The following is a 26,116-nucleotide window of genomic DNA, read 5'->3' on the forward strand; positions in this document are numbered from 1 at the left end:
AATTTTTTTTTTTTCAGACAGGGTCTTGGTTAGGTAGCCTAGGTGAGCTAGACTTCCACAAGTTGTCCTCTAATCTCTACAAGCACAGCCACACACATACATACACATCTGCACAAAAAACACACAAACAAATACATAAAGATAATTGGAATTTTCAAAGCCAAAAGTTTGCCGTGGCACTCACACACTTGTGCTAGGCACAACTATGAAATACCTTGGCCAATTTCTCTGGGATAAGTTCTTCTTTGGGGCCTCCGATTTCCTCATCATCATCATCCTTTTTCTTTTTCTGATTTCTCTGCTGCTTTTCTTTCTCTGCATTTTTTTTCTCTTCTTCTATCTGGGCTTTCTTTTGTGCTCTTCTTTGTTTATTACGTAGTTTCTTTAACTCTTTGTCAGACATGTTTGCTGTAGGAAGTAAGTGTTAACAGAATTATAAACATATTAACAAAACTCACTGTAACTACCTGAGAAACTTTCTCTTTTTTTTTTTTGGTTTTTGAGACACAGTTTCTCTGTGGCTTTGGAGGTTGTCTTGGAACTAGCTCTTGTAGACCAGGCTGGTCTCGAACTGACAGAGATCCGCCTGTCTCTGCCTCCCGAGTGCTGGGATCAAAGGTGTATGCCACCACCGCCTGGCAACTTTCAAAATTTTATTGGTATAGGTGTGTGATGGTTTGAATAAGAATGGCACCCACAGGCACCTATATTTGAATGCTTAGTCATCAGAGTGGCACATTTGAGAAAGAGTAGGAGATAAGGCTTATTGAAGGAAGTGTATCACTGGGGGTGAGCCTTTGAGGTTTCAAAAGCCAATGCCAGGACCAGCCTCTCTTTGTCTGGTGCCTAAAAAAGCAGGATATATTTTACTATTTTACTATCATGCCTGCCACACTCCCTACCATGATGATAATAGACTGAAATTGCAAGAAAGCTCACTTAAATGTTTCTTTTATAATAGTAATCTTGATCATTGTGTCTCTTCACAGCAATAAAACAATGACTAAGATAAGATGCATTGTCTGTATTTATGTTATGTGTACCACATGTATAACAGGTGCCCTCAGAGGTCAGAAGAGAGTACTGTAGCCCCTAAAACAGGAGTGTGCAAAGGAACTAATCTTAGATGATTTGCTGGAGTAGCAAGTGCTCTTAACTGCTGAGCTATCGCACCAGACTCTAATTTTTACCCCCAAAGGCTTTAGTTATTTAACTAAATATTTAAAGGGTGAGAGGCATGTGAATGCAAAACCTACAAAGGCCAAAAGACAATGTCAGACATCCTGGAGCCAGAGATATGGGCAATTGTGAGCCACCCAACATGAGTGCTGCGAGCCAAATTTGGGTCCTCTCCAAGAGCAGGATATGATCTTAACCACTCCCTGCTTTTAATTTTTTATTTATTCTAAACTAACTTTATTTTGTATATAGTAACATTGTTTACATATTAAACAACACTGTAGCCAGGCAGTGGTGGCACACACCTTTAATCCCAGCAACCACATGGTGGCTCACAACCACTCTGAATGAGATCTGGTGCCCTTTGCTGGCATGCAGGCAGAAGACTGCATACATAATAAATAAATAAAATCTTTTAAAAAAAAAGATATGTTTCATTATGCTCTAATAACATTTTATCAAATGGATTGTGTTTTTTGAACTATACTGCAAGGCCTTACACGTGCTAGAAAAGAACCAACTGAATTACTTTTCCAATTTTTAGCTCTTCTAACAGAGTCTTACTATATGTGGTGGTCTGAGTGAAAATGGCCCCATCAGGCCCATGGAGAGTGGCATTATTACGAAGTGTGGCCTTACTGGAGGAATTGTGTCACTGGGGATGGGCTTTGAGATCTCAGAAGCTCAAAGTAGGCCTAATGGCTCACTGTCTCTTTCTGATGCCTGGAGAACCAGATGTAGAACTCTCAGCTCCTTCTCCAACACCATGGGTTCCTACCTCAATGACAATGGACTAAATACCTGAACTACGAAGGCAACCACAATTAAATGTTTTCCTTTATAAGAGCTTGGTTATGGTGTCTCTTCATACCTGTGAAGAGACTGTGGTCATATATATCTGCCATTATCTTAAAGGGACTCATGTCAGTTCACTACAGTAAAGTCATAACTTAAAAATATTTATACATATAATAAATATATACCATATATGAAAGACCACCTTTACTTTGAGATTCTTTCTCTAATAAGTGTTAAGGGATCACTTCTCCCTAGAAATCTTGATACCTCACTAAAAAATGGTAAAGTGAAAAATGAGTCCCAGCAGTTTTCCTAGTCTTCTTTTAACCACTTATTTTTAAAATGAGCTGTGGTGTCATTGGATCCTTAGACACCCACCAAATATCCAAAAAAAACTTCTCAAAACAAAAACAAAATCAAACATCAAATTAAGTCTTAACTTATTTTGGAAGCATAAAAGTGGTGTTTTCCTTCTATTACTTAGACAAATTCACAAAACACCCATCATTTTCTAGTCGTGGACAACAAGCCCCCACCAAGATACTCAATAAAAATCTCTGGGGGCAAGGGAGCTACATTATTCATTAACTTAAGTACCTATAAACACAAACAGCGTGGGTGTTGGAGAGATGGCTCAGTGGTTAAGAGAACTGACTGTTCTTCCAGAGGTCCTGAGTTCAATGCCCAGCAACCACATAGTGGCTCACAACCACCTTGAAGGAGATCTGGTGCCCTCTGCTGACATGCAGGCAGAACACTGTATACATAATAAATAAAATCCTTAAAACACACACACACACACAAAGAGCAAATAATGATAAATCTCTGAATGTTATACCTGTATCAGCCTCGTGTTCTTTATTCTCATCTGTAAGAGGGTTGTCATGAAGCTTCAAATAGATCTCAATAGCAATTCTAGCTGCTTTGAAGTAAAATGGATGCTGCCGAAGTACATCTTCTAGTTTTAATAAGTCCACATATGATCTAAGGGTGATCTTCCTCATACAGTATGTATGAAAATCAAACTGGTCATCGGTGATTTCTATAAAATGCTAAAAAAAAAATTATCTTTTTATTATCACACTGGAGTACAACATTGTCCAAGAAAACTATAAAAGCAAAACCTTGGGATTACTTGCTTCATTAGCATGAAAAATAAAAATATAAAATTATAATAATTTGATATATTTGGAATATGAAATAAAAAATATAGTTGGCAGAGGCTGGAAAGATAGCTCAATGGTTAAGAGAACTGGCTGCTCTTGCAGAGGATCCAGGTTCAGTTCCCAGAACTCACATGGCAGCTCACAACTGTCTGTGTACCCACTTTCGGAGGATCCAACACACTCACACAGACATAAATGCAGGACACCAATGAAAATAAAACTGAAATAAGTTAAAGGGGATAATAACACTTCATACATATTTCCTTCTTAAGTCATATTTAAGTAAAACTATTCTGACAAACTACCCACTAACTGGTATATATGACAATGCTACTATACAGTTGGCACATATACTACAGAAATTTTTTTGAGGCTCTAAATCTGAACTCTATGTAGGATGCACTTTTATGTAAATGAAAAATTAAGTAGCCAATAAGTCAAGAAATCAGCAACCTCATAGTTCAACCAACAAAGATATTCTACATTTGATATTACAAATGTCAACTTATTAACAGAACCTATGTTTATATATAAAACAACACACACCCCAACACTAGTCATAGAAATCTATCGTGAAGACTACCAAAAAAAAAAAAAAAAAGATTTTCATCTGGAAGGTGGTGGTGTACAGACAGGGTCCTTTTTTTGTTTTTAAGATTTACTTATTATGTATACAGTGTTCTGCCTACATGTATCCTTGCAGGCTAGAAGAGGGCACCAGACCTATTACAGATGATTCTGAGCCATCATGTGGTTGCTGGGAATTGAAATCAGGACCACTTAAGACCAAGTAGTGTTCTTAATCACTGAGTCATCTCTCCAGCCTCAGACAGGGTCTTACATAGCCCAAGCTGCCCTCAAACACACAGTGGTGATAGGCCTTGAACTCCAGAACTTCCTGCCTCTATCTCCCAAGATCCCAAATGTTGGAATTACAAGTACACATTAGCATACCCAGGCTGAAAAATTATTTTGTAAGAAAATTATTAACTGCACTGCATATAGAAAGATAGCAAAAAAGCTTCCAAGCTCAAATCTTTATCAAGGATAGACAGCAGCAATTCAAAAGTTAGAACTGCATGCAGTAAAAACATCATCAGGACACAAAGGTTTCCTGAAGTCTTTGAAAAGGATTCTTAAAGGAATAAAAGATCATACCAGATGTTTTCATTTACAAAATCTGAATATGGTATTACTATTCTAAAATATATGCTGTGAATTACAAATGTGGAGGGGAGAGTGGGGGAGATATGATGGCTTTCACAAAGGCTTCAATATCTGATCAAACAAAATTAGAAGTTCACATATGTTAGATACTTACTCTCTCAATTTCATGACATTTCTTAAGTGCTTCACCAAATTTGTTCATTGCTTTGTATGCCTGGGCACACTCCGTCTGGAACCACATGCACTGCATTTCATTCAGGTTCTCTACTGCTGATGTTCCTTCCTAAATGAAAAATCACACAGTGATTCCAGACAATCCCCACCAAATACATCACGGTATCATAAGATTTAAAAAGGAACAATAGTCAATTGATGACATTTCTGAAATAATTTTTGAGACAGGGTCTTTCTTGGCTATCCTGGAGCTCTGTAGACCAGGCTGGCCTCCAATTCAGAAATCTGCCTGCCTCTACATCCTGTACCAAGAATAAAAGTATGTGCCACCACCACCTGACTTAAGTTCTTTTTCTAACCACTAGGGATAATAATTTTGCAAGTGACTCCACAAAAGATCTACAATAACTGGGTGGCAGGGAATAACACAATAAATAATAGCATATGGCAGATAAGTAATAAATACTAGTTCCCTTAACTCCTAAAACATTTTTCTCGACAGTAATCACTACAAGCCAGTTTTTTTTTTTTTTTTTTGGGGGGGGGGTCTTTGTTTTGATTATTTGTTTTTTTGAGACAGGGCTTCTCTGTAACCTTGGCTGTCCTGCAACTTACTCTGTATAGAGTGACTGGCTTTGAACAAAGAGATCTGCCTGCCGCTGCCTCCTAAGAGTGCTGGGACTAAAGGGCATGTGCCATCATTGCCAGCTACAAATTAATTTTAAAAACCATTGTCCAGGGGCTGGAAAGATAGCTCAGCGGTTAAGAGCACTGACTGCTCTTCCAGAGGTCCGGAGTTCAATTCCCAGCACCACATAGTGGCTCACAACCACCTTGAATGAGATCTGGTGCCCTCTGCTGGCATGCAGGCACAAGATTGTATACATAATAAATAAATAAAATCTTTAAGAAAAACAAAAAACAAAAAACTACCATGACTGAGTTAAGATGACTACAGCTGTGAGGTACACATCTTTAATCCCAGCATTCAGAAGACAGAGGCAGGCGGACCTCTGAGTTCAAAGATGGCCTGGTCTACAGAGTAAGCTCCAAGACAGCCAAGGCTACACAGAGAAACCCTGTCTCAAAAAAAAAAAAAAAAAAAAAAAAAAAAAAAATCCAACAAATATAAGATAATATAAAAAGAAAATATTTTATCTAATGTTGACTATTCTTTGTCTAATACAATAATTTAATATCTGGACAACTGTGATACTGACAAGAAACTTAAGGGGCTGGAAAAATGACTCGCTGGTTAAAAGAACAGGGTGCTCTTCCAGAAGATTCAGGTCCAATTGTCAGCACTGACATGGCTGCTCATGACTGTCTTAACTTCAGTTAAAGCAAAGACAATGCCCGAGTCTGGCCTTGGTGGGCACCAGGCATGCACAGGGTTCACAGACCGTACACATGAAGGTAAAACATCTACACACATAAAAGAACTAACTTTGAAAGAGAAAGGTATGAACACGAAGTCAACTATGTCCTATTTACACTCCAGAACATTAGCCATACAAACCCTTGTAAACTTGGAGCACATTTCTTCAGCCTCTTTAATCAGATTGGCTTTTAACATGTATTTTGCACACTTGGAATTAATAAATCTGTCTGCTGTGTCCAGGGCCTGAGCTTCATCCATCCATCTGGCAGCTTCTTTAATATTCCCAGCATGCTTGAAGGTAGAAAAAGAAAATCAACAATTTTGATCATTTTATTGTGTTAAGTAATTTATGACCTATAAATAATTAAACAAATGAAAGAAAAGATACTCTTTTAACTCAAGACCTGGGGTTAGGTCCCAGCACCCATGTAAGAAAGCCAGTTGTAGTAGCTTGAGTCTTTCATCCTATTACTGGGAGAGGTTAAGACAGGAATATTCCTGGAACCCATCATCAAGTTAGCCTTGCAGAACAGTCAACCACCAGGTCAGACAGCTATTAATGGACATTCCCCCACTATCCTAATTATAATTCATTTCGCTAGGACATCTGGAAAAGCAGTAAAACTTGGCTTTAAAACATTTGGGGTAGCAAACAAGATGGCTCACTCAGCAGTTAAAGAGAAACTGCTGCCAAGCCTGATGACCTGTTCAGATGTTTCTAACCAAAAGGTAGAAAGAAAACTCTCTTAAGTTGTCCTCCAACTTACATGTACATGCTACAGTTAAGAACACATGCTGTAGCCAGGCGGTAGTGGTGCACACCTTTAATCCCAGCACTCAGGAGGCAGAGGCAGGCAGATCTCTGTGAGTTCGAGACCAGCCTGGTCTATAAGAGCTAGTTCCAGGACAGCCACCAAAGCCACAGAGAAACCCTGTCTAAAAAACAAAACAACAACAAAAACATGCTGCCTCCATTAAAATAAATTAATCAATCTAATTTTAGACATGTTTTTAAAGTTCTGGGCCACAGTGGTTCACACTGGTAATACCAGCACTTAAGAGGATGAATCAGGAGAAGTCCCACTTTCAAGCTCAGCCTACTACCAAGACCATGCCTCAAATAAAATACAGTAATAAATAAACAAAACTTGCAGATGGGGGCAACTTGGTGTTAATGTCTATATAGTGCATATAAAGCTCTACATTCAAAACCCAGTACAAGCAAAAAAAAAGGGGGGGGTACTTGGAAATATTATTTAATTCCATTATATTCTTATATGTTTATATTTCTTTCTAAATATATTACATTAACTCCTTTAAAAAAATCCTATTACTGGATCTACTGGCAAATAAGATAGAGAAGAGGAAACTTTATGACTTCAGAACATGTAACAGGAGCTTCTCATGCATAGCTCAGAAACTGAGTCAAGAGATGGTAGCATGTACATTCAAAATAAACTAGTTTCACTTAAATAGCATCAGATACTTACACTGATCATACTTCTTCTTTTTTTAATTTTTTTAAACTTAAATTAGAAACAACCTTATTTTACGTATCAATCCCAGTTCCATCTCCCTCCCATCCTCCCCTGCCCCCATTCACTCCCCACAGAGTGAGGCCTTCTATGGGGGGAATCATCAAAGTCTGTCACATCATTTGGGGCAGGGCCTAGGCCCTCCCATGTGTGTCTAGGCTGAGAGAGTATCTCTCCATGTGATCATACTTAACTGTTAGCAGAAACACACAATTTACAGTAAATAACTATTAAACATTCAGTAACAATTCAAGTAGGAACATATGAGTCCCCCCACACACAGTATTTCTCTTATGTATTGTTTGTATAGTTATTGATAAATGAACAAATAAACATTACCATTACAACTCTAAGAATACATCAGCCTGATATTTCTCATACAATGTTACTTACTCTACCTAGAAGCTGTAAAACAACAAAAATGATGACTAATATCTCGTTACAAAAAAAGAAGGGATAAAGATTTTACCTTATAGATTTTAGCTTTTACAAGAAAGAGTTCTATCAATGTTGGTGTACTTTCAATAGCAGTATTTATGTATTCCAGAGCAATAGATGGCTGACCAATCTTATCATAATGTTGCGCCAAATAGTACTGGACCCAAAGTAATGTGGTGGGTGGCTCCTCCTTTCCATCATCTTGAAAGGGAAAAAAAGAAAAAAAAAATCAAGATTAGACATTACAAACATTAAGAGAATATCCAACCACCATAATGGCCCCTCTATTTATAAGGAAAGTAGTTTTAAAGTAGTTTATGCATGTGTCTAGATGTAATCTACAGCTAAGCACATTTTCTATTCTGTATCTTAAGTGCACCTTAGCATACTTATAGTAAGATTTTAAGAAAAGTGTGACTGCCTAATTTTCTAAGTAATATACTAACCCACATATATATTTGTGATGTGAACATTTTTATCTTTGGTGACATTTTTAGGTCTTAATATTATGCCAAACATGTAAAGATCAACAATATAGACTGAATAAGAGCTATATCTAAAGAAAATAAGAAAAATAAAAAAAACATTTATTCTATATTTCAGTTCAAGATGTAACGTTTTCAAGATGTAATTTTAATAATGTGAAAGTTAAACACAAAATTCACACAACAAAAATTTTGTCCTTAAACATAAATCTCTATAACCTGAGAATCATATTTGCTCTCAAATTCTATTTGCTTATCTTTTCCCTAGTAAGAACAGGATGGCTCAGTGGACAAATAATAGGAGTGGAACTCACCAACTCCTCATCTGATAGATCTGTAACAAAAGTGCTGCATATTCATGGGTATGTCACTGAGCCTCTTCCACATTGTAAAATATGTAGAAAAATGCTGATAATCAAAGGAATATCATGACAATTAACCAATGAAACCACTCTATGCCTTTTTAAAAGTACTGTTAAAATTAATCTGAGACCTAGAAACAATGGCCAGCTTAGTAGCAATGTGTACCCCAGGTCCCACATGGTGGGCTAGTCCACTACGGAAGCCAGAACTCTGTGGGAAAAATGATTCCAGATCTTCAGTGGTAGTGCACAAGTTAGGTGCTCGAGTTCTTGTCATTGAGTAAGTTATCACCTACCACCACAGTACTTGAAAGATGGAGCCACATAAAATTAAATAAATATCAGGAATGCTTAAATATAAATTATTTTCTTTTTTTAAGATTTTATTTATTTATTATATATATGACATTCTGCTTCGATATATATCTGCACACCAGAAGAGGGCACCAGGTCTCATAACGGATGGTTGTGAGCCACCCTGTGGGTGCTGGGAATTGAACTCAGGACATTTGGAAGAGCAGTCAGTGCTCTTAACCGCTGAGCCATCTCTCCAGCCCAAATAGAAATTATTTTCTTTGAAAACATTTGTTATATTTGTTGTGAGTATATGTGTCTGGGTGCATGCCTGCCACAGGGCATAAACAGGTCAAAGGACAACTTATCATTCAAGTAAGTTCAATTCTTTTACCATGGGGGATCCAGGGACTAAACTCAGAAATCACCAGGCCCTGAATTCATTTTTTTTTTTTTTTCAATAAAACTACTTGCCACGATGGAGAATGCAATGAACCAGTCTAATCTCGTGAAACTTGGTAAAGAACCAAAGTATAACATAGGAGGAAAAAAATTTTTGTGTCTTTCTCCATACAAGCTGAAACTTTTGTAAACCAAATTGTAAGTGAAATAAAATTTAGCTTTCAAAATAACAGTATTTGCCTACTCATAGAAGAAAATGATTTTGGCTCATTTAGTTTATGTTTTTATTAGAGAAAGGAGAGAGAAAGAGAGACAGAGACAGAGACAGAGACAGAGAGGTAAGACAGAGACACAGAGAGAACCCAATTAATCAACCTTCATCAAACCATTAGCTAGAGTTACAAGGTTCTGGAGCAATAGACATGTTTCTCACCTGTCCTGTTCAGTAGAACAGACATTAGCTGTATGTATGTTGCTGCTAACCAGCATTTGAACTGTACTATAAAGAACTAGATAGATCAGTGGTTCTCAAGCTATGGGAAACAACCCCAAACTTTAGTGGGTTAGATGACCCTTTAAAGGGTTGCCTAAGACCATTATGAAAGAAGATATTTACATTATAATTCATAACAGTAGAAAATTATAGTTAGCAACAAAATAATTTTATGGATTGATTGGGGCCACCACAACATGAGGAACTGAATTAAAAGGTCACAGCATTATGAAGATTGAGAATTATGCAACCAGACTTTTTTCTATGTGGCTAATGCTAAGCAGAAAAGACTATCCATTTCTTCATCTAACTACCAATTAAAAAAAATATTTTATAAGGGCAGAAAAATAATATACGTAAAATATATTCATCAAAATCTAGATTAAGAAAATTCACTCTCCAATAATCACAGGTTCAAGAGGTGATAAACATGAATTAAAGGAGACAACAACCAAATTATTTCTGTTAAGAGTTACTTGATCTTCAAATAAAGGAAAGGGCTGGGTGTGGTAAAGAAGGAGTATTGCTGAGCTGGATAGTTTTATGTCAACTTGACACAAACTGATTTGGGAAGAAAAAGCCTCAAGTGAGAAAATACTCCCTCGAACCAGACTGGCCTGTGGGCAGTCTGCACTATGGTTTTTAAATTAGTGATTGATCTGGGAGGGTCCAGCCCACTGTCAGTGGTGTATAAGAGATCAGGCTAAGCCTTAGGAAGCGGGCCATGGGCCAGTAAGCAGCACTCCTCTATGACCTCTACTTCAGTTCCTGACTTCAAAATGTTTGTTACCCTACTCCTTCCTGACTTCTCTCAGTCCCTGAGTTGTAAACTGCAACAAAACCTCTCCTCAGGTTATTTTTGGTCATGGTGTTTATCACGGTAACAGAAATCCCAACTAAGACAACTGTCCTGGGTTCAAGAACATCTTGGATTATAAAGTAAGACCCTGTCTCAAAATCTGGAAGAAAGAAAAAGGGAAAGAGAAAAAAGAAGGAAAGGAGAGGAAAGACAAAGGGACTGAATTAGAACGGAGGGAAAGACAAAATATAATACAACTGAAAATGTGATTGTAAACTGGTTATTAATAACTAAAGACATATTTATTTTGTGTGCATGTACATCTACATGTTGGTGATACAGTGAACAAGTATTTCTCAGTTGCAATGTACCTGGTTTTTAGGATAGGGTCCCTCACTGGGACCCGAGGCTTGCAAATTAGGTTAGGCTGGCTATCTAGCAGATCCTCCCCCAAACTGGGAATATAAACACATGCAACGAGGCCTTGCTTTTTCTTTCTTTCTTTCTTTTTTTCATGTGAGCACTGAAATCAAACTTGGGGACCCTTACACGTATATTTTACAGACTGAGCTAACTCTGTATCCATGAAAGTACTGATTTGCAAACATAATATCATCCTAGGTTATGTGTGTATGGGGTGTATATGTATGGTGTGTGTTTGGGGGGAAAATGAAATACTTGAGATTGAACCCCATGGCCTGGTAAGACACACCAAGCAAAAACTCTACCACTGAGCTGTACCAGCAACCCTCTTTCAAAATTTTGAAACAAGGTTGATATAGAAATGAATACTCTGCATTGGTATGGATTTTGGTTTATTGATACAAATTTAAGGTCAATTTTGTTATATATGTATTTCTACTCTTGTTTAGACATTGTATTTATACAGCTCATTTAAAAATGTAATGTTTAGGGCTGGAGAGATGGCTCAGTAGTTAAGAGCACTGCCTGTTCTTCCAAAGGTCCTGAGTTCAATTCCCAGCAACCACATGGTGACTCACAACCAGGCCTGCACACAGGCAGAATACTGTATAGATAATAAATAAATCTTTAAAAAAAAAAATGTAATATATTTGAGATGGATACGCATACTTCAAATCTTTCAAAGACCTACAGAATATGGCATTTAAAATGGGTTTATTAAGGTTTCTCATGAAAATGAGACATAACAGCTCCTGGCAACACCAATTACATCAGAGAGGAAGATGGGCATTGAAGAAAACTCGTTATGGAGTTTGCCTTTTACATGGCAGGAATAGCCATTGGACAAGACTGCTCTTGCCTGGACTGCTTGACAGCACGCTGTCAAAACTGGACAAGCAGGTTACAAAGAAAAGTGACTGCTAGACTTGCCAAGGGACAGCATGGTTCTTCAAGCTTCCTGCCTCATTAAAAAGTCTGCCAGACACTATGGACTATGGGCTGAAGATGGATGCCCCAACATTACAGAGGAACTTTGGGTGGCTGTCCAGGCAGTGTCTCTGTCAATTCTAGAGTTTATATATTATCCTTCTGTAGTATTTGATGGAGTTGAGGACAGATTGTTATGGTTTTTCTGAATTATGATAAAAGATAAGGTACATATAAAACTTTAGACTCACCAGGATAGGATAGATGATAGAATATTTTCTTTAAATTTTGCTAAATATTAATGAACTAAATTTTAGTAACTATAATTCTTGCTTGATAACTTTTGTTATATAAAATTTTAAATTAAACCTTCTTTTTATATAGACAGAAAAGAGGAGATGATGGGGGATGTCCTTCTGTATGCTTTGAACATATGTTTCTCTTATTGGTTGATGAATAAATGCTGATTGGTCAGTAGGAAGACAGGAAGTATAGGTGGGGCTACCAGACCAGTAGAATTCTGGGAAGAGGAAAGGCAGAGAATCAGTCACCGGAGACGCCATGTAGCTACTGGGAAGGTAGGATGCATGGGCATTCTCAGGTAAGATAATGCCATGTAGAAATACATAGATTAATAGCTATAGGTAGAGAGAGCTAGCCAATAAGAAACCTAAGCCATCGGCCAAACAGTTTATAGTTATTATAAGCCTATGTTTGTTTATTTGGGGCTAAAGGGCTAAAGGGACCAGGCTGGAAAGAAACTCCATCTTCACAGGTTCTTACTTGCCCAGAGGCCTTCAACTTCTTAAATTTCCCTAATTCAAATACTCTGAATAGATGGGATTATGAGCCCATGCCACTTACACTAGGTTACAGCTTTGTTTGAAATGTACTCTTCTCTAAGACATGTTGAAAAATTCATGAAATAATGTAAAGCTTGGGATTTAACATTAGAGGATAGCCAGGCATGATGGCCCTTGCCATTAATACTAGCATTCCTGAGACAGAGGCAGAGGCAGAGGCGGGGGATCTCTGTGAGTTTGAGGACAGCCTGGTCCACAGATGGAGTTCCAAGACAGCCAGGGCTATACATAATAGAAAAAGAATACATAATAGAAAAAGAAACTAAATGCACCATACTTGCTATCAAAATAATCAAAACTAAATGCTAATTTCATAGTCTATCAAACATGTATGTACTTACCATTGGGGTTAAATAAGCGACAACTTTTTAGAGAGGTTTCATAACCAACTACTAGTTCTTCTACAATTGCCACCTAGAGTACAAACACAAGCACATTTTAGTGAAAGTAAGTTACTGCTCTTATGCAAAATGTATTCCTTATACTAAAGGATTAAATAAATATTCCCACACATATTCCCTCCCTTTATGAGTATTTTAACCTCTAGACAAGAACCTACAAAGTCTAAGCTGGGCACACACCTTTAATCACAGAACTAGGGAGGCAGAGTCAAGTGGATCTTTGAGTTTAAGACCAGCCTGGCCTACAGATCGAGTTCCAGGATAGCCAAGAAAACACTGAGAAACCCTATCTTAAAAAAAAAAAAAAAAAAAAAAAAAAAACCTAAAAATAAAAGGCACACATTAATACTCATCTCCTAAAACCTTCATTTGTATGATAGGAAATAAAACATCACTAAACCAGCAGTGGATGAATGTTGGACAGAGGCAATGCTGTAACTTATGTCTAAATTAATTTTTATCTTAAAACATATAGAGAATACCAACAGTTATCACTTGCTCTTTATGATCAAGAATTAAATGCCATGCCCTGGCATGGTGGCACATGCATGTAATACCAGCACATAGGAGGTGGAGGCAGAAGGATCAAGAGTTTGATCAAGGTCAGCTCCAACTATGCAGCAAGCCTGAAACTTGAGACATAAAGTCTGGCCTCAGATAAATAAAAAGAATTAAATGTTATGTGAAGGGGGCATTTTTGTAAGTATCTCATAAATGAACTCGTCTCATAATTCAGAAGAAAAAGATCATTAACTTCGAATTCCAGCAAAGTGGGGTGCTAAAAGTCCAGGAAAATACCTGTCTGTCCAGATTGTACTTTCTCCTAAATTTTAACTACACTTCTGGCTTTCTCGGAGGCATGCAGTACTTTTATATTTCATTAATTCCCTAATTTAAGCAGAGCACAGTGGCAGGTGTCTGTAGTCCTATTCAAGTGTCTGAGGCAAGAGGATCAAATGAGCCCAGAAATTCTAGCCAGCTTGGGCAACATAGCGCAATACCCACACCAAATCTAAAAACAAAATTTAAAAAACATGATTTATTTATTTAATTCATCCTTAATGATTTGTTACTATAGAAATTTGCTTAAATGACCAATGAACAGATTACTGCAGGTTTTCTTGTGAGTGGACTATAAGCACGGAATTGTCACAGCCAGGTTATTCTGATATCACCTGTGCTCTCCTCACAAGTTAGGCTACACACTTACACCAAGGTGCAATATGACATTCCCAAACTGTTTGAGTTAGGTGCATTTAATAACAACTGAAAGACTATCATAACGCAGAATTTAATCCAATATCATGTAAACTTAGTAAAAGTCAAAAATTATTTAAGTTGGATACTATGAAAAGATTTGAAGGAAATTATAAAAACTAGAATAGGTTAGATTCTTATGGATGTGACCTATGCAAGGAAAATAAAAGGAGCAATCAATTAAGCCCATACATACCTTGGGCTTTTCAACAAAAGACTGACAAATGCACATTATGTATTACACATGCTCAATTTCTCCCACCTTTCTAATTCTTTTCAATGATCTTTCATGTTTTTAACCCAATATATCTTGATAACATTGTTCTTGCAAGGAAATAATCAACATAAAGATTAAAATACCCCTTTAAAAAGCACTTGAAGGCTGGGAGGTGGTGGCACATGCCTTTAATTCCAGCACTCGGGAGGCAGAAGAGGCAGGAAGATCTCGAGGCCAGCCTGGTCTGCAGAATGAGTTCCAGGACAGTCAAAGCTGTTATACAGAGAAACTCTGTCTCAAAAAAACAGAAAGAAAAAAAAAAAAGAAAAAAACAATGCTTCTGACAACACTTTACTAAATAAAAATGGAGGATTACAAGGCTAAAATTTAGTTTCAAGGCAAAGAAAAAATAAATCACTTCTGACTTCTAACAATAAAAGGGGGTTAGAAAAAAATGTTAGTATGAGCTAAAGGAAATGAAAGAAAGCAAATACTGATGTCACTACAGCACCAAAGAGCAAACAGATTACAAGAGAAAAGGGTATAGAAACATTCCCACTGCAAGCCAGGAGACTAACAGTGGTTCACAAAAGAGGTAGTGCTGGGCCCAGGGAATGGAGAGCCAGCCAGGCAGATTCTGAGAATAGTTGTGGTTGACTTTACCTTCTCTTTATCTCTGTATAAAGACCTCAAAGTATTGAAGACAGGTGGACAACCCTTACTGAAATTCATCCTTAGGAATCTATCCAAACACTCCTTAAACTTCTCTCCTGGAAGAGAAAGATTCTGTTGACAACTCATACAATGCATACATTAGCCTTCATACACATACTTAAATCACAATAGCTTTTTCTTTCTTTTGCAATTACTCTACTTACCAGATAAAAAGTTTAATGGCAGCCTTCTTGGAACCAGTCCCCTGGGGTATTTAGTCCAGGCTTCCTCATAGATTTTTAGCCGTTCTAACATATTAGCTGTAGACAAAAAGGGGGGGATTTCTTTTTATATATAATTACAAATTACTTATTTCTACCCAATAACAAGTTTACTAAATAAAAACAATTACAATCTAAGTAAAACACTACAACTACAATAAAATTACAATTAATGTATCAGAGGCAGTTGGATCTCTGTGACTTTAAGGCCAGCATGGTCTACATAACAAATTTCAAGCAAATTTGCTTGAAATCAGCGAGACTGTCTCAAACAAACAAAAAAGTAAACAGCAAAGTTGTACAAGAAAATTGTGTATCCCTGCCAATTAAGCATATCAACAATCATTTTAAAGTATTTCCAAATAATTTCATATTTTAAATATTCATTAGTTACCCAAAGTAACTAATTTAAAATTACAGAACTCCACATACAGGCAAACATTCATATACATAAAAAATTAACTTTATGACATTTACTTAAAACTTGTGTGTGATGTGGTGTGGTATATGCACACACATGCACTTGCATTCCACTACACATTTTAATGTCACAGGTTGGGAGTCAAGTGTCTTCTTCCACCAGGTAAGTCATCTTACTGGCCTTTATTAAGCAATTCTATTATCTTGTAAAAGTGGATTTCAGAATATTCTCAATCTTTTATATGACTAAGAAGTAAACTTATACATTTAGATTTTGAATCTATTGCTTGGTTGTCATTTCTGGGTATCAGTATGTAAAATCAGGCCTTGAAACTACTTTTTAACTCAGGCTGGCTTTAAACTCAAGATTCTCCTACTTCATTCTTTCAAGTACAGAGATTATAAGCATGAACTAACAAAATCTAACATGCTAGACTTTGAACCAATTCTGGTTTATTTTTGCATATTTGTATGGTTAGTTTTCTTGAGACATAGTCTCACAATGTAGCGCTGGCTGGTGTAGAATTCACCTATTAAACATGTATCTGGCTCTAGATTTTGCGGCAGCACGTTAAAAACATACATTAAGGATGAAGAAAGAAAAAAACAAAACAAAATCAGGCTGTGGTGGTGCACACCTTTATTCTCGGCACTCGGGAGGCAGAGGCAAGCAGATCTCTGAGTTCGAGGCCAGCCTGGTCTACAGAAGAAGTTCTAGAACAACCAGGGCTACACTGTCTTTAAAAGAAGCAAAAGAGGAAGAAAGAAAAAAGGACGAAAACAGTGACTATCAAACCACACTACCTGGCTTCAGTGCTTTTTCTAAGCCTTTGTAATAGGCCCAATTTTCAGGATTCCTCTCTTGTAATCCTCTATAAACATCAGCAGCATCTTCCAAACGACACAACTGTAACAGAAGTTCTCCTATTTAACAAAAACACAGTAATTTTTTAAAACATCCCAGGAAAACTTTCCCTCAAAAATTCTCTTCACAGTCTCTTTTTGAATTAATGTTTGACAGTGAATAGTGTTATCCTGAGTTCCCAGCTTCCCTATCATGCTTAGAATTATCAAATTAGTCACTACTATTCAGTATTTTAAGGGAGATATAAGTGAAGGGTCTTGCAGAGAGTTATAAAAATTAGACTTTCATGGGCTCTCAACCAAAGTACATTTGACAATATTTAAAGACATTTTGCTTGTTCCTCTAACAGGACAAATCGCTGAATACTGTAAAGCACCAATCCTACATGCACACAAGAGATATCCAGTCTTAATAAGTCTGGCCAGAACATCAACAGAACACCTAGAAAGGCTAACCTATACCAACATAAAAGAACCTGGTCTCAAATCAATCAACTAACAAATAAATAGGAACTACAAAACTCTCTTTTTCTCAGCCTAGGAATAAACGGCAGCATTTGGAGACATTTATTTAAGGACCTAGCATTCCTATCACAAAAAAATCCAAATCTTGTTCCTTGCCATCTGGAATTTATGGCCTTCCCATTTTCTCAAATAAACTCAGATAAACCATAAAGAGATCTGGGAATTCGTTTAGTTTGTTTTTGCTGTTGTTATTTTCTTATTTGTTTGTTGTTGGTCTTTTGGGGGTTTGGGGTTAAGACAAGATCTTGCTCTAGAATCCAGGCTGGCCTTAAACTCCTAACCCTGCCTTAATCCCTTCACTATAGGACTGTAGGAATGGACCATTACATCCAGCTTGCTCTACGAATGTTAGTAAGGACTAATTTATAAATATATACTACTGGTAATAAAATCTGGCATACAGGGGCTGGAGAGATGACTCAGAGGAGGTTAAGAGCACTGGATGCTCTTTCTGAGGTCCTCAGTTCAATTCCCAGCAACCACATGGTGGCTCACAACCATCTATAATGGTAACTGGTGCCCTCTTTTGGCATGCAGGCAGAACACTGTATACTAAATAAATAAATCCAAAAAAAAAAAAAAAAAAAAATCTGGCATATAGTACTTAAAGACTGTAATTTTTCCATTGAGTTATTTCTAAAATAGTTAATCTTGTTTTATAAAATTACAATTATCTCCTATGTTTTGGCCAAATCCTGTAGTGATTCCCCCCAACACCCCTGTATCTTCAAAAACAGGGAGACTTTACAGAGTAGATGCTTACACTGGGTGTTAGTTTAACTCTGTAGTATCAATTACTCCCAGCTACAGAATAAAGACCACTGAGCCCAGGGGTTTGAGACCAGTGAAGAAGACATAGCACAGCCCCCTTTAAAGACAATAAAAAATTCAAAACAAACACTTTACCAAAGTTGTTTTATCAAATGAATTTTGCGACCCTTTCTCCTCAATCAACAATGTTCATCATTTAATGTATATTTTCCTACATCACAAGTTATTCAAAATGTATGAATGATAGATTTTTCCCATTATATGCAACTGTCACCAGTAACTATGAATTTTCAGCAAACTCTTGGCTGTAAGTTACAATGATATATTTTTTAAAATACCTTTGGTTTCTTCTACAGCAAGTTTATCACAAATCTGCTTTTCATAGGTACAAAGATGTTCCAAGGCTTCTCTATAAAGACCTGCTTCCCGAAGAACTTGATTTTGATACAAAAGGAGTTCACTATACTCATAATCCACTTTATCAGGAGATGTCTGCATGTAGACACAAGGAATATTATCAGTAAGAATTTTATTTTTGTATTAGGAAATTATCTGCACACCCCCAAACAAAAAGATATCTGGTTAATAGCAATACTTTTAAAATTCCTAAATATCTGTTTATGAAATGTTAAAGAACAGCTTATAATAAATTGAATAAAATAATCCATAAGTTCTGATATACAAATAGAAAGGGAAATCTGCTTAAGTTCTGATATACAAATAGAAAGGGAAATCTGCTAATGACAGAATGCAAACAAAAAAAATCTAGAAAAATAAAAAAATGGGAGTGAGAGAATCCCTACTTCAAAGTTGCCATTTTAACAGCTGAGCCAGGCAGTGAATACTGAAGGCTGGTGGTCAAAATGTGATGACAGATGAGCTATTTGGTCTTAGGTTTTTCATAAAGAAACAAGTTTACAGTTGCAAATACCACCCTAACACAGTAATAAAATGGAACGGATAAATTATGTACCAGTTGATGTGCTGAACTGAGAAGCAACCATCATTAGTCTGTGGATTTCTGTGAAGAGTGCAGTTTAACAATGAGGAAAGGCAAACAAATCCAAAGTCAGGAACATTCCAAAAACATTAATGTATGTTCACCAAATAATTAATAACAGAAAATACAAACTATTTATTTATGTATGTGCATTGGTGTTTTGCCATGGGTGTTGGGTCCCCTGGAACTGGACAATTAAATTATAGACAATTGTGAGCTGCCGTGTGGGTGCTGGAAATTGAACTCCTGTGGGAGTAGTCAGTATTGTTAACCACAGAGGCATCTCTGCAGCCCCAGAAAATATAAACTATTTAAAATTAGTTCAGACACATTCCCAAGAAATGATCACATGACAGGTATGCTTAAAAACCAAACAATGGAATTGAAAACAAAACTGTTAGAGGAAAAAATTAAGATAATTTTCACCATGTACTATACCTTAGAAACAAGTCTAATTTTGATAATCTGTGATACCATCTGCAATTATAACAATTGCATTGTTAGGAGTATTCTTAGGAGTACGGTGAAGTATGTAAAAGAACATGTCTGCAATCTTTTAAGGAAGAAAATGTAAGCACAGATTGACCACAAAGACTTTTAAAAGTACATGTACCACAGGTTTACCATTAGATAATATAGGTAATTCCTATAGTTATTTTCTACTACTCTTTCAATTGTGAATAAGTTTGAAGCTATTTTCCAAATAAAATGTTGGTTAAACTACATAAATTTCTTTCTTTCAGTTACACATCAAATCAGACACAATAAACTGGCTTGTTATTACCTGCTGTGTTTTCCTAAATTCTTCTAAAATTTTTGCTGCCATTTCATAGTCTTCTAGTAAATGGTAAGCAATAGCATAACCAATCCATGATGCTCTCTGTGCAGGTCGAAGCTGAAGCAACTGGTATCTTGTTTCCTTCAAGGGGCAGGGAAAAAAAAAAAAAAAAAAAAACTTACTGTTAGGTTTATAGTTAAAGCAAATACTTCTCTACTGACTAGCATACAAGGCCATGGATTTAATTCTCAGGGCCCTAAGAAAACAGAAGATCACATTAATTTGCTCCACAATTATTCATTCTGTAGCACAATTATGGTAACTATTTTAGAAAAATTTCAACATCTAGTATTATATAGCTGTATTGTGACAAATAATTTGAAGCCTCCAGTGTTAATCTTATAGTATCTTTTTAAACTTTATACCAGATATCCTTCAGCAAATGCAGCAAATGAAACTGTTTAGAAAGTACACCCCAAATATGTGTACTTTCTAGGCACTTAATTAAGGCCTGTAAAGAAAACACTGTGGCAGGAACTAACATGAAGAAATAGATTAAAGAGGAAATTATAAACCCAAGACTGATTTAAGGGTTAAACAGAAGCTACTAAACTATATTAATATGAATAGACAAACACAAAACTTAAAAACTTACTTTACAGAAAATGACAAGACTAGAGTTACAAAATATTAATAGCAATATTCTGAGTATTAATGTTTAACAAAATGAGTAACAACCTATACAGTACTCCTACTCTATCTCACAACAAAACGATTGTTTTTAAGACCTAACTGCTCCAATCACAGGTATATTCACTAAGGGAGGCAGTCGGTTAAATTTTTTTCAAAAAAATGCAAAGAAAAATTTCTTTACCAAAATATATTAAAAGTTCTAAGTAATAAGATTTTTCTCTTATGATAAAATAAAACAATATGAATTTTACTTACCCTATAACCCTCAAGATCTCGCATTTGAATCTGTAGTAAGGAAAGATCCCTTAAGATCTGAAGATTGTCCTTATCCCATTTCAGTGCATTTCGATAGCACTTAATAGCTTCATCGTATTTCTTGTCTGACCTCTGAAGAAGGCCATAAACATGCCAACCTAAAGTAACTTAGTTAAGGATATAACCTGTATGTCAAGAAATATTATTCCCAGCCAGGTATGGTAGCACATGCCTTTAATCTCAGCACTCAGGAAGCAGAGAAACAGACTTAAGTTTTAAGTCAGCCAGGGATACAAAGTGAAACCTTGTCTCAAAACAAAAAAAAAAAATGTTTTACACATACACACCAAACAATCTCCTAAATACTTAGAAAGCTAACATTTGTAAATTTCTGAATGTAAACAGGGACACTGGGAAAGAATACAAGGAAAAAAGAGAATTTAATGAACAGAAAAGAACACAGTATTTGAAGCTATAGATAATTAGATCTAACCTTTATTAATGTTATAACCTCAAACAAATTAGCTTTATTTCATTTCTCATTACAGAACGTAAATAAAAATACCTACACAGCGGAACAAAATAATGGTAACTGAAATAACATTCATGAAAGTGCTCACTGGCTGACACAAAACAAACACCAAGTAAATATAAGAAATAATCTTTAGCATTAAAAGAAAAGAGAAGAACTAAACCCATGATATATAATTTATATGATATCCTGAGGGGCTTTCCTTTGGCTAAAAGTTCTTTAGGAAAATCTTCCAAACGGAACAATGTTTCCAAAACTCACTCAATCACATATAAAACCAAAACACTACATTTAAAAAATTATTGATACAAGCTCTCAATAATTGGGGTTTATTTCCTACATTCAGAGACCTTATAGTCAACTAAAAATAGATAAGCCAAGGAAATTGACAATTGGTGATAAGAATACTATAAAGCTAGGCATGAGGATGGTACATGCCTTTAATCCCAGTATTCAGGAGGCAGAGGTAGGCAGATTTCTATGAGTTCAGGGCCAGTCTGGTCTACAAAATTCCAGGAGAGCTGGGGCTACACAGAGAAACGAGAGGGAGAGAGGGATACAATAAAAGGAGGAGGCAATATCTCACCTACTATAAACCCTTTTTACTATATCACATTAATCAATCAATCCTACTGCCCCATTTGTCTTTTTTTTTTCTATCCTACTTCTTTTTTAAAACCCAAATGATAAAAACCAAGATAATGTTGGCACATGGTATAAATGTATATATGCAGGCAAAAGACTCATACTCATAAAATAAATCTAAAATAATTAATTTAAGCTAGTTACATCTACTGTGGTTAAGTAAATCCAGAGCAAAATACTGACATATCAACATCCGGAGTAGGAGGGTTTCTACAACTGCACTGTTGAGCCCTGGCTTACCTTTCTAGTCCTCTGATCAATCGACGAACTTCTGCTTTGCACAACCAGTGGTACTTCTTTGAAGAAGCCATGTTTTAAATATACTCAAAATGAGAACATATATAGGATCTAGTACTTATCTACAACACATTATTGACTTCACCTGTACTGTCCTACTAGACTGTTAAACACTTGAAAATGTGCTAAATTAAATGACTCAGCTCTTAAATTATGCTAACCCACAAAACAGGTACAGGTATCCTTGTTAGAGACGGAAAACTACCAAAGTACATTTTTTTATGTTTTCCCTCATACATTTCTACTCAGATACAGTCCTTATCAATCACTTAACAAAACATAATTTTTTTTTATATATTTCAACATTAAGTCACTACAACCAGTAGAGTATGAATATCCCCATTTCACAAATGAGGAAACTGAGTCCTAAGATAACAGAAAAAGGCTAAGTAGGGCCTCAGGTCTGAGTGAAGTTCATTACATGCAAACCTGTACTTCACAGCCTCTGTTCTTACTCAATATAGTAGGTGATTCTTTAATATTCCTTATGACAGGGGCTGGAGAGATGGCTCAGGGTTAAGAGCACTGGTTGCTCTGCCAGAGGACCTGGTTTCAATTCCCAACAACCACATAGCTCACAACCATTTATAATGATATCTGGCGCCCTCTTCTAGTATGTAGGCATACATGCAGATAGAACACTGTATACCTAATAAATGAATAAATCTTTAAAAAATATTCCTTTTAGTATGGTTTCTCTAAAGTTATGATCACAGATGAGTGAAATCAGCATGGTATCTCCCTTGGGCCATTTAGTCTGCTATAACAAAATACTTTACTTAAACTGGATAGTTTACAAACAAAAGACATCTGCTGTTCATACTACTTCTATAGATCCATTACCTAGTGAGTCTTGTTCTCTCCTTCACAGATGGCATAACTGTATCCTCATGTGGCCAAGGGGCAGGTTACACAGATTTTATTCCTGAAGGCTCTATCCCCACACCTTAATCACTTTTCAGACAAACCTACCTCCTAATACCATCACTCTGGTGACCAGGCTTCAACATGTGAATTTAGAGGAACATAAATACTCAAGCCATAGCAATGCCCCCCCCCCCCAAGTGAGAAGAACTTCCATAGATCACAGTTCACTTAACATGTATTGTTAAAATGCAGTGGGTATATGGGGGGGAGGGGGGTTCTCTGAATGATGACAGTTGCGGTGTTCAATTTAAGAAAAAAAGCACTTCCTTGTGGTAAGAGGGAACAGCCCACTCAATCTTATATACATTTCAAAAGGATACACACATGACTCTTCAAGTCATTTCTCAAACCTCTGCGAACCAATTCATAAGCTTCTTCCTTTTTTCCCAGACAGTTCAACGTTAATCCTTTCATAGCCAGGGTTTCTGGTTTAATACGAAAGAAAAAAAGAATGTAGAAGAAAGTAATCAATAAGAAATAACTATAATCTCAAAAGCAAACAGTACAAACATTTCCAGATTAATAAGGCATTTCCAGATTTGTAATGAATTAAAATGTTTTTAAAAACCAACAAGTCAAGTAAGCAAAAACTTCTAGATGCTGTTCTTGTAGGTTCTCATAGATTTTTGTTTGTTTTTTAAACAAATAATGTAAGATAAAACCTAACCAGGCATGTGGCATTTAGCTTGGAATTTATATTTGATACTCAACCTAATTTCAGTCTGTTAAAATACAAGAAGATATTCTTTTTTCCTAAAATGTTTTAGAATAAAAGAGAGAAAACTACTCTAAAATTATGAATTCATTCTTGATAATGAAACTACCATATTTAATTTAGAAGTTCTGTTACCAAAACACATACTTCAGAAATGGAATATAAAAGAACCTACTATCCAGATTAAAAACTGAAGACAGGTTTTCAATACGAAAGGAGATCAAATTAAGTATTTTTACTCTCATTGCTTTCAACTCCAAACTGCAGCATAAGTAAAACCTTGAACATAGGGAAACATAATACATGAAGAGAAGGAATGATAAAAACTTAATAGTGAACTGTCATTCTCCCCTCCTCAATACACAATGTCAATTAATTACTAATGAGTCATGTTTCCCAAATCTATAGAAATCAGACCCACAAAATGTTATTTTCCTTTTATTTCTTTACAAGTTCTGTCACATACTCACCACCTGTTCTGCAAATATCTAATCACCCACCATTATTTGGACAAAAGCTATACATCTGGCTGTAAATACAAATGTCTTAAGACTCAGTGGTGAGGAGCTAATTAAGATATAATATAGATAAGAAAGTAAATGGTCACTTTCTGAACAAGCTTATGGTAAAGAATAAAATCCGTCCACCTCCAAGTTTTAAAGCAAAATTTTCTTATAAACACATTAATTAAAAAAACATTTGGCCTAAATGGGCTCTTCTGCCTTTCCATTGGCTCTGTTAGAAGACGTAACCAAGGCTTAAATCAAATGTGCTATCATTTTCTTGGTATTTTAACTCAAAATTTATTATTAAATTTTATCTTCCTTTAAGAGCTAAAGGTCTACTCTGGAAAATAAAGACAGCTGAATAGCAGAGCAAAATAAGAAAAGCCAGTCACTCAATAATATCAAATCTAATTAAAGGTGCATAGTGTATCCTTACCTCCATGCTCTGCAAATTTGGGATTGGAAAGGATTTGTTTACAGAACTTTAATCCATTTCTATATTGTTTATGTTCATAACATCTCTGTCAAAAAAAGAAAGTATGTCAGTTTATCAATAAATGCAGAAACTTTCCAAGTTCATTATTAAGCTTTTATGCTATTAAACAGAATGCTATTTTCAGATTCTTCTAAGTCCAACTAAATAAACAGTCACCAAAGGGGCACTAGGATGTAATCGAGTGGCACAGCACTTGCCTCATACACCCAAAGCTCTATCACCCAAAGTTGAAAGGCTTAAATACAAAAACTAAAAGCAAGACAAAGTGAAAGATTTAGATTTGAAAAATCATAAGCTCATTTAAAAAAAAAATCTAGTAACTGAGTCATAGGAAAAGTGAAAATATGATTTAAAAGGTACAGACCAGGCATAGTAGTGCAAACCTTAATCACTCAGGAGGTTCTGAGTTTGAGGCCAGCCTGATCTATAAAGAGAGACTCTATTTAAAAAAAAAAAAAAAAAAAGAAACAGTAATTATATTTTAAAATTACACTTTCCAAACTAAGGTAATCTTTTAAGCCCAGTGGACTAAGTAAATACATGCAAAAGGACTGTAAAAAAGAACCTGTACCACAGCCATATTGGTGTGTCATAGAGAAAGGGCAAGGGAGAAGAAATCGAAGTTGGAAAGGGGGCAGGAGAAAGAAGAAAAAAAAAATCACAGAAAAGGATTTTGATTCCAACTCTATTTTGTCAGAAATAAATATACTGCTACACCTGCTTGATTTCTAGTTCCATTTTCTTGAAATATCTTCTTCCAGCAGGGTGGCAATGGCCCACACCTTTAATTCCAGCAACCAGGAAACAGAAGTGAACAGATCTCTGTGAGTTTGAGGTCAGCCTGGGTTGTTACACAGAGAAACTGACTGGAACCCCCACCTGCCCCCGCCCCAAAATTATCTTTTTCCACTAAGACAATATGTTACTCCTCCACAGTGAGATTTCTTTTAAACAAATAGATGGATTCTGTCTTATAACCTGGTCTTCTCATGTGCC

At 36.1% G+C, this 26,116-nt stretch overlaps 1 protein-coding gene across 1 annotated transcript in view; it reads right to left on the reverse strand.

Annotated features, from left to right (window-relative positions):
• The window catches only part of Naa15 (N-alpha-acetyltransferase 15, NatA auxiliary subunit), a 66,266-nt gene that overhangs the window by 11,384 nt on the left and 28,766 nt on the right, over positions 1 to 26,116 (reverse strand). The window contains exons 2-15 of the mRNA XM_027394940.2: positions 25,061 to 25,145; positions 23,724 to 23,828; positions 21,003 to 21,160; positions 20,061 to 20,195; positions 18,615 to 18,768; positions 16,921 to 17,040; positions 15,640 to 15,735; positions 15,425 to 15,531; positions 13,228 to 13,300; positions 7,870 to 8,039; positions 6,004 to 6,156; positions 4,465 to 4,593; positions 2,816 to 3,029; positions 215 to 408 (exon numbers count right to left, since the gene is read on the reverse strand). Coding sequence (XP_027250741.1) covers positions 215 to 408; positions 2,816 to 3,029; positions 4,465 to 4,593; positions 6,004 to 6,156; positions 7,870 to 8,039; positions 13,228 to 13,300; positions 15,425 to 15,531; positions 15,640 to 15,735; positions 16,921 to 17,040; positions 18,615 to 18,768; positions 20,061 to 20,195; positions 21,003 to 21,160; positions 23,724 to 23,828; positions 25,061 to 25,145 — 1,893 coding nt within the window. The remainder of the gene's footprint in view (positions 1 to 214; positions 409 to 2,815; positions 3,030 to 4,464; positions 4,594 to 6,003; positions 6,157 to 7,869; positions 8,040 to 13,227; positions 13,301 to 15,424; positions 15,532 to 15,639; positions 15,736 to 16,920; positions 17,041 to 18,614; positions 18,769 to 20,060; positions 20,196 to 21,002; positions 21,161 to 23,723; positions 23,829 to 25,060; positions 25,146 to 26,116) is intronic.

Source organism: Cricetulus griseus, assembly GCF_003668045.3.
Source record: "Cricetulus griseus strain 17A/GY chromosome 1 unlocalized genomic scaffold, alternate assembly CriGri-PICRH-1.0 chr1_0, whole genome shotgun sequence".
In the NCBI taxonomy this organism is placed as follows: Eukaryota; Metazoa; Chordata; class Mammalia; order Rodentia; family Cricetidae; genus Cricetulus; species Cricetulus griseus.